Raw genomic sequence first — 9,737 nt, forward strand, 5'->3', positions numbered from 1 at the left:
CTAAAAAAATCAAACCACAATTTAATCCCTTCAAAAAACGAAATAGAAAACAAACATGTTTCCTTTCACAAGAAGAGACGAATCAATCGGAGGGAGTTGTTGAGAGGGAAAACCGTTCAATTTTTCACCGCCTCTCACTCTCAATCCCAGCAACGGACCGCCCAAATACTCTGACAACGCCACCCCAGCCCTCGACTGAATGCTACTCCACAAAAGATCTGGCCTAGCTATATCCATTGAAACATTCATCTCACCCAATCCAAGTAGACCATATGTGACGTCTCTAAGCGACAACTAGCTGATGCCTAAAATTTTGCCGCAACGATGCATATAATTCCACCGGAAAAAATAAAATAAAATAAAATAAGAAGAATAGGTTGATTGCACGTTAAATAATTTGTTTGCCCTAGTATTTTTCTTTCTTTTCCAAGATAGAAATGAAACAGCAGACCGTGCAATAACCGTTAATAAAAAAGAGAAAAAACTTGTTGGATTTGTGCAACACTGCAAATGCAGTTTCAAAAAGAGGATCATATACTGGAGGTTAGTGTTTGGCTGAAATCAATTGCATTGTTTTGTAGCAACGCTTGTGAAGGAAGATGGATTTCCTTTTCTTTTAGTATTTTTATTTTCTATATCTTCTCAGCTTTCGTCGCTTACCTGGTCTAAAAATCTCACTACTTCCGCGTTCCGGACCATCTCCTTGTTCTTGCAGTAACCCGGAAATATTCAGGGACGGAACTCGGAACCCGAAAATACCCGCCAGCCTATAAATACGTTCAAAATAAATTCATAAACGTACATGCTACTAGAAAGTGATCCGTTTGAACAGTGAATTATTTGTCAATATTTATTTGTTTGTATTATCAATATATTCTTCAATCATCTTTCTTCATCAGAAAAAAAAAATGTTATAATATATATATATTTTTTTTTAAAAAAAATTATCCCATCGCAGAATCCCTGCAGTCCATTGACACATGCTCACATGTTCTAACATCCATCAGGCCCAAACCACCAAGAAGCAAATTAGTCCAATGCTAACCCAATGTAACCGAAACTGACATGACCTACGGCGGGCCTAAAGCGCTTGGGCTTACGAGACTTCATCCGCAGACAACAACAGATTAATAAAAGGAAAAAATTTTAACCCAAGGCTACCATCTTTGCCACTTGAAAAAAAATGCATGATTCATTGGACCAGATCATCTCCTTAACAAGAGAGTATAACCGTAATCAAGCCGAGACAGCAAATCTGATCGATGGGGGCATTAATATTGAGTAAATCTTGTATACATTGTTTTCATAGTTAGATGAATGTTACAATAAATGAAATTTAAATTTGAAATTCAAATTGATCATATGAAACATTCATCTAAGCATGATAGTACACGCATGCATTGTCGGTGTATAGAAGATTAATTTATTAACATTATGCATGTGCTTTAAGGAAAACTGTCATTGTTTTCATTTCACTCTTTCAAATTGTACTTCTACTTCATTTTTAATTGTCCATAGGCCTTCATGTTTTTGGGTTCACTTGAATAATCATTCATCAGACAAGAATAACAGCTTATCTATATCAAAACATCATATATATTATTCTAATTGCAAAGGCTTACTTTGGAATTTCACATATTATGTTTACTATGAATTTTCCTCTCGCTTAATACGTTTACTGTAGTACTTATTTGGAAGCGGTAACTACCAACCCCAATACCGTATAACTTGTACTTACTTGACCATGTTGTAGCTCACCAGCACCAAGACTAATCGCTAACTTTGTTAATACTTTATTAAAGTAACTTGTAATTAATTGATAAAATAATAGAATTCTAGCTAGATTGTTTCCAAAAAGTAAGTTTTTCTACCAATCAATTAAAGATCCCAGTTGCCCCCTGGGCATAGATCGGCTGGCTTCTGGACAACCCTAGTTGGGGCCTGGGTCGTGTGGTCGAATCTTACTCACTACCGCTTCGAGGCTCTTGGGGGGCGGGGTCTCGGGGTGCAATGGGGATTAGTCGGGGTGAATCCCGGATACCCCACTGTATTGACAAAAAAAAAAAAATTAAAGATCCCAGTTTGCTTTAAATGGTAGGCACAATAATATTTTTGCTCATTGATACAATATTTAATAAAGTAAATCTTATATACATTGACAGTGTATATACTATCATGGTTAGATACATGATATATTTGCAAAATTTGAGTTTCAAATTTAAATTCAGATTATGTGTTATGTATTCAATAATGAAAGTATACACACTGTCAGTGTATAGAAAATTAATCATATTTTATATTGTTTGTGAGAACAAAATATTGGAATTATCTCTTTTTTCCCCCAAAAGGGCAGATTTTGTGCACATATTCAAAAAATATTTTCCAAGTGATGCACTTCCATATTTTGTTCCGATAGTGATGATTTTTGCCACATCGATAGTTAAATTCTCATAAAAGATGAACTATTATTTTGCAACTTTTTATTAAGGGGAGTATGCCATCATAACTTGGTCGATAACTTATTATTTAAATGAGAGTCTGGACAATATTACCCATGCAAATATCAATTTCTGAAACTTTTAACGGTAATTATATTTATGCTGGATAATTGATTCGCTTAAGTTGTGTTTTGATTGAGAAATTTGATGAAATATTTGAATTCCAATTAAATTGCTCTAGTTATTTGGATTGATTAAGAGGCATTTAGGTTTATAATTCATCAATTATTTTTATATATAATATAAGTCAATATTATTAATAATCTAGCTGCATGTTTTGCTTGATAACTAAAACTACATTAATGGCAGAAAATATATATAACATGTCATAGATATATCTGAACTAAATAATCATTGGGTTTATAACATGCACCATAAATATCTATGCATATTTATTCCTTCATATCCGCTATCCAATTAGTTTAAAGTTTAGAACTTATATTAAGATCTGATAAGAGGATCTGAGAAATTCCAAATTTAATATATAGATCTGAAAAAACTTATAAATCTAATAGAAAGTAATTAAATAAAACTAAATAAAACTCTCACTAAAATGTCTTAAAAAAAAAAAAGAAACTCTCACTAATAAATATTAGGAGAGAGAGAGATAACTCTCACTAGAATACTCTACGAGAGACTTTATTAAACATAAAATAAAAACAGAGGAAGAGAAATAGAAACCTTGGTTTAAAGCCAAGACCTTTCTCCTATGAAAGAAGAACGGTGGAAAAAGAAGGTTGAGAGTGGAGAAAAGACAGAGAAAGCAGGTGGGAGAAGCATGATTTGTAATTCATCAATTATCTAATTACACAAATATCTCTTAAGTAATCTAAAAAACTAAAAGAATTTGAGAGAATTTCAAATCTTTTATCAAATCCCTCAATCCAAACATGGCCTTAGAGACTTTAAGCAAGCCAAGTCGAAAAAGGAAAAAGGTCATTAAATAATTAGAAGAAGTACAAAAATTCAAACAGTTACATCGTAAACATACTAGATTTATTAGACTGATCAACGAATACAATTTAAATGCTTAAATATCACAAGTAATAGTTAACAACAACCACCTTTTCTCATTGGCTCTCATCATGCACATGGTATGGAAAATTATAATCAACAACAACTATTCAAGATTTCTCCAAATTTCATAAAAGATTTGTGATCACTGTACAATCAAAGTGAAAAAAAGAGAAGAAAAAAAAAGAGTAACCTTCATTTACCTTTGAGGTTGCATATACAAGTGATAATGTTTGAACTACTACGAAATTCACCAAGGATAAATTATGAAAATTTAGTCAGTTGCTTATCAAGATTTGGCTTCTCTGAGCAGTTGTATGGATTAAAGGGGGGAAAAAATAGAGGGATGGAAAGAAGATAGGGCTGGACATTAGAAATGAAAAATGGGAACTACGAGAATGGAATATAGAAATCAAAGCGAATAAAATCTGCAAGTAAATTATGCAAGTAAATTATTGATAAGAAGATTATTTTGGCAAGAAAAAAAAAATCTAAAAGTAGTATTAAAGCTAACTAGTAAAGTCGTATCTATTTGATATGAATGCTTAAAAACAGGAAAAACAACAATATCATCCCCCGATAAAAGTCAAGACTGAAGGAAATACAAGTAGTTTGCATGCCGACACCTAATCTTGGAAGAGGGAAAGGAGAGATAGGTAAGAGTGGTAGAGGCACGTAAACCATGACAGCACCTTAAGATTTTATTATAGTTCCAACGTCCAATTACATTCCCCAATCCGAAAGAAAAGTAGTAATAGCGACACTGGAATAATTGAATTGAATGACAAGTTATATAGATTGAGAAACAAGTTATATAGAGGTCCAAACTCCCTCACGTACGTACGCGAGCATGCAGCTGCTGGGGAGCGATTTCCAAAACCGAGTCTGGAGCCGACTATTTCGCAAGTGTAAAAAGAAAAGGTTGGTCCCGAGTTGGCGTTGTACTCTTTTTAAGTTTCATGTTGATTTTAAACTAGTTATTGCTATGCCTGTTTCGGTTTGTGGGATTGAGAAGCCAAAGCGAATTAGAATTGGAGGACTCGCTTGAAAATGATGGTACGAAACAACGGATGTGTGCATGCCTCCTTCTTCTCCATTTTTTCCTGATACTACAGAGTTCGAGCTGTATTATTCAGGTTAGGTGCCTTGATGGAGATGCTGTTATAACTGTCCAAGCCGTACATAAAAATATGACGACCCGTTTTAGACTTCCCAGTCCAACCACTTAAAAACCCCGCAAATAAGGCACTAATTTAATTTCTACAAGCTGGCAAAGTTGAAGTACCCTACTTCAAAATGACCGCCGTAGGAAAGGGGACGATCAACATGACCGCTGCAGGAGAGCTAAGCTAATTAGCAGTAACTAGTTTAGTCCTTCCCCTTGGGCCTTGATGGAGAGGGGGCAGCGATTTTTTTCCGATCTCGAACGCAAACATGAGTAACTTTTAAATGCTGCTGTTTTGGTTGGTGCACCGTTTTTAATGCGACTGCCCGAGCCTGATGATGATACTGCTGTCATCCTCTCCCCTAAGTTCGCTGGTCCTACACACGACGTCAATGGCATTTGAAGATGGACTGGAAGCTGGCTGCCCCCGCCCCATGTGAATGTGAATGTGAATGTTGATGTTGAGCTACTATCAATCTTATTAATTTAACCACTGATCAGTACAAACTATTAACACGCGCTGCTATTTGATAAATGCATCATGAGATCATCTTCAATCGGAGGGCGTTAGCGGCAGGCACAATATATGCTGTTCTGTATTTAATGTAAATGACGTCTCCACGAATGCAAAACATTTCATATCTTGGCGTTCTTACTTCTTGTTTTGCCATTAGGGTGCTCGTATCCTGTGGAAGATCCGCAACGGATTAATTCAAGCGTCAGTATATGTTTGGCGTGAAACGTTAATTGTGGATCAAATCTAGTAAGGTTATTAGTTACCAGGCTTTAGAGTAATGTAAATCAGTGCTTTGGCACAAAATTGGGCGGCGGAGTTCCAGATTTTTTTGGGTGTCACCGACCGCGATAGGCCATTTATTTTGGGTTCTTATCGAAAACAACGGGTATCTTAGTCTACTCGCTCTTCTACGTGGCCTTATTATCATCATGAATGAGGATGGGACAACCATGGAGATCTTTCATTTATATAAAGGGTGCACAAGATGAAGATAAAGATGGAGCAAGGCTGCACACCTAACCTTTAATAGTTATTTCCTGCCCAGCAGTTAAACTTAATTAGGGAGATTATTGTTACACGTTAGTTAGTGTGTAAGTGTAACAATCATATTACACATATATTTTAATGTATTGATAACGCGCCTTCCTCAAGAGTTAAATTTAATTGTGATAGTTCAAGGAGCACAGTATCAACATATTACAATACGTAACATGGAAAGTTGTTTCTCCCTCCGTCCCACTTTAATAGTCCCGTTTTCTTTTTTCATCTGTCCCAAATTATAGTCCACTTTCCAATTGAAGAATGTAATTGTATTTTAATTTTTCTAAAATGCCCTTATTCAATGTAAGTTGTTGTTACTATAAACCTACCCCATTTAATGAGAGTTGATTCTTTTTTTACCATCAATTCAAGTTCCCATAAAGTTGTACTCTATTTAATGTGAGGGTATTTTAGAAAAATAGCAATCTAAATTTACTTTTCCAACAAAATTAACTACTTTTTTTTAAACTGTGTGAAAAAAGAAATGGGACTATCAAAGTGGGACGGAGGGAGTATATTCAAAAGACCCGTTCCCCTCATCTGGGCGGCGCATCATAAACGCTTACGATTCACATAAAACGTTAATTATAGAATCTCATAGTTGAGCAGTTAATATTTAATAATGGCGTTTGCTTCAAAGCCTGATGGTCTTGAGCTCTTGATATTAGTAATTACTACATCATGTTTATTGCGCTCCAGATATAATCCACTCCTTCTTAGGTTTTCATCTCAGCCCTCCTCCCCGCAAGGAACAACAAACATGAAACTGCAGCAGATGATTGGCATTTTCTTTCCTCATTCTAGAAGGACGAAGGGACCGTGTAGTGTATATTCTCCTAAACCGTTTAATGGGCATTAAAGCGGGTAGTTTGGTTTGGGCTGTGCCCAAGGATCAGTCCCAGTAGCAGGGGAATGCCGTCATGGGCCCAGTTGGCCAATCCATGCCCGACCGATCCATTTCAAGGTTGCGCAATCTATACGCACATAACACGTAGCCTTAGCTAAAGTTAAAGAACAAAGACCCTTTGCCTTTTTATAATGCTGTTTGTGCCGGCCGCCTCTCCTTCATTTGTAGCTCACTTCCTAGTCCGCTACTACTACTTCTACTGCGAGGTCCCCCGCGAAGAAAGACAAAATCAAAATGCTGAGCAATGGCCCTGACTTCCCAAAAAAGATGTCACTATTCCATATCCAACCCGATGATAAATTCTTCTCCAGGCTCGTGTCCAAGGAAAACTCCTCTGCCAACCCTTCTTTCAGAGTATACTACGGAGACTTATCCGGTGCAGTCCCATTCACATGGGAGACTAGGCCTGGTACCCCGAAACACACTTCTTTTTCTGATTCTACGTCCCTCCCTCCGCTCACTCCCCCTCCCTCCTACCATGCTAATACTTCCCACAGCAGCAGCACTGACAAGCCCACAAAGAAGCAACCGAGGTCTAAACTGGTGTTGCGCAGTTTGCTGGCGAGGACGATCAGTCTCAACAGGGCAGAATATTTGACATCACCACCTTCTTCATCATCATCCTTGTCATCCTTATCATCCTTCAGGTCCTCCTCTCACTCGTCCTCCTTTTCTGGTACAATAACACCTTCCAGTTTCCGTGGGCGCCGGAGACGATTTTCTAGCTGGGGTTCATCGCTGGACGACGAGGGCGAAGACGGCCATTTGCAAATGCCCAGTGGCAGTGGATCTCCCAAGTTAAGGTTTTGCTTTCCTGCAAGAAGGAGCACGATCAGCAGTGGGAATCAAGGCGGCAATTCAGTATCAGTTGTGACCAGGAAGAAAAATCTCTTGTCCATCATTGGCTGTGGATCTGGCTGATGGTCAGGATTCGCGAATTGCTTCTTGACGATTTGCCCCATTTATTTGCTTTGAACTTCTGTTGTTTCTGTTTGTGTTTGCTAGCTGGTGTGTTCATTGAAGCGAACGTTTTAGACTACTAATTAATTATTCATGATTCGTAATGTATTCATGATTATGAAAGTTAGCCAATAATTGTCGCCTACAGTTCATACTAATGAAGCACTCCATATTCCCTCGTATCCCTGGCCTCCTCTTCATCCCCTGCTATTTAAGAATTTTAGACTATTGAAGCGTGCCCATCTAATAATGGTGAGATCGATACTAGTAAATTATACATGCACTGTGCAGCATGCACTTGGACTTGTCGACCAGAGTGAATGCACTAAGTACGTACTTTCAGCATCATTAATGAGTTCATAAACAAGGGCCAGAACAACATCCCACGATTCTAACCAATAAATTCTTCATTTCCTTGAAGGACTGCGCCAAATTTAATAGCTAGCAGTCTTAACTCCATCCGACATCGGTCAGGGTAGCTTAAATAGCAGTGCAGGGTATTAATCTGCACGAAATAATCTCCAATTACCAAAGCTCAGGTGCAGAAGCAAGTAGCAGTATCGCTATGTTTGTTTTAATCCTGGGAATCACTCGTAGAGTCGTAGCAGTGATTTGTTTGAGAAAAAGAACAAATACACAATAGCATTAATTAGTACAACCGTTATTATTTTGATGTCTAGATCAATACATTAAAAATGATAATCTTTTGAGGACATTCAATTTGTACTAAGTATTTGGAGGATGAAAAGTCGGTCAAAAGTGTAACAAAATTTGTAATGATTAATCAAACGGTAAAATCTAATCAATTTCATGCAAAATTTGATGAATAACTAGCACAAGGAATGAAATAGATTATGAATGGTACTCCCTCCGTTCCACTTTGATAGTCCTGTTTTCCTTTTTCGTCTGTCCCAAATTGTAGTCCACTTTCCAATTGAAGAATGTAGTTGTATTTTTATTTTCCTAAAATACCCTTATTCAATGTAAGTTGTTATTACTATAAACCTATCCCATTTAATTTAATGAGAGTTTATTCTTTTTTTACCATCAATTCAAGTTCCCATAAAGTTGTACTCTAATTAATGTGAGGTTATTTTAGAAAAATAGCTACCTAAATTGATTGTTCCAACAAAATTAACTACTTTTTCTTAAACTGTGTGAAAATAAAACTATGACTATCAAAATTGGACGGAGGGAGTATTAATTTTTAAAAATAATTATCTGTAATGGAGAGAAATTATCTGATGGTGAAGAGTTCGTCCGGGAACATATTCCAAGAATTGCTTCCGCACCGACAAATATCTAAAATTAGGCGGTGAACTTAAGAATTTTCGCCGTTAGATGATGATGACACAGCAATTTAGCCAAGCTAGTAAGGCACGGGCAGGGCTCCCTTTGTGCTTTTTTGTGCATAAAATAAGCAATTGAAGGTAATTAAATTTGGTCGTATTCTGACACACTTGAATTCACCTTACTTACTAAAAGAGTCTCCGTTTCACGGTAATTCTCAACGATATTTTTGCCTGAAGACTGAGGACCGCGAGAGGCAGGGCCACGCAAGATTTTCTGATCCTCCATCAGTTCCATGTTATGGCCCCAAGAGGAAGGTTAAATTGATTCGTATGGAAGATCTACGACAACAACAAAAGGACCCACTAAAGCTCGTACGGAGCAATAGTATCTAGTTTTGTCGGTGGTCTCGACTGATATATGCAAAATTGTAGGGCTGCCGGTCGGTCCCCAGCGTCATAAAATGCTCAACGCTCATGGTTTTCTGGCAGGAATTACCGATACGGGCCGGGCAGATGCGTGTGTTCTTCCCGTGACAGAAATAATGGAGATGGCTATGGGTTGGGGATGCTGTAAACATCAACATGCATGCATTATCAATGGAGAAGCGATCAGGTAAGGTGTGGCTAAAGACAAGCGTAGTACGATCGAGTTGTTCATGGAGAATGTCTTTAAATTATCTCAATAAAGCCAACGAAAAGATCCCACAGATCATGCTGATGCTGTTTTCGTAAAGGAATCTCGTAAGCTTCACTCAAATCGTTCTACCGATGCTGCTTTTCGCATTAGGCTGTTGTAATCAAATCAACCGCAACTGATCAAGGTCTTGGCCTACAGTATTTCATT

At 37.4% G+C, this 9,737-nt stretch overlaps 1 protein-coding gene across 1 annotated transcript; it reads left to right on the forward strand.

Moving 5' to 3' along the window:
- The first annotated feature begins 6,761 nt into the window (after positions 1–6,761).
- On the forward strand, positions 6,762–7,783 carry LOC113774678. Its single transcript, XM_027319277.1, has one exon. The coding sequence runs from the start codon at positions 6,876–6,878 to the stop codon at positions 7,560–7,562; it is 687 nt and encodes a 228-aa protein (XP_027175078.1). The 5' UTR covers positions 6,762–6,875; the 3' UTR covers positions 7,563–7,783.
- Positions 7,784–9,737: the final 1,954 nt, after the last annotated feature.

Source organism: Coffea eugenioides, chromosome 6 (genome assembly GCF_003713205.1).
Source record: "Coffea eugenioides isolate CCC68of chromosome 6, Ceug_1.0, whole genome shotgun sequence".
NCBI classification, from domain to species: Eukaryota; Viridiplantae; Streptophyta; class Magnoliopsida; order Gentianales; family Rubiaceae; genus Coffea; species Coffea eugenioides.

Bases quoted from the DNA above. Each gene is read 5' to 3' on its own strand.
- LOC113774678 (XM_027319277.1), top strand. From the start codon at position 6,876: ATGCTGAGCAATGGCCCTGACTTCCCAAAAAAGATGTCACTATTCCAT.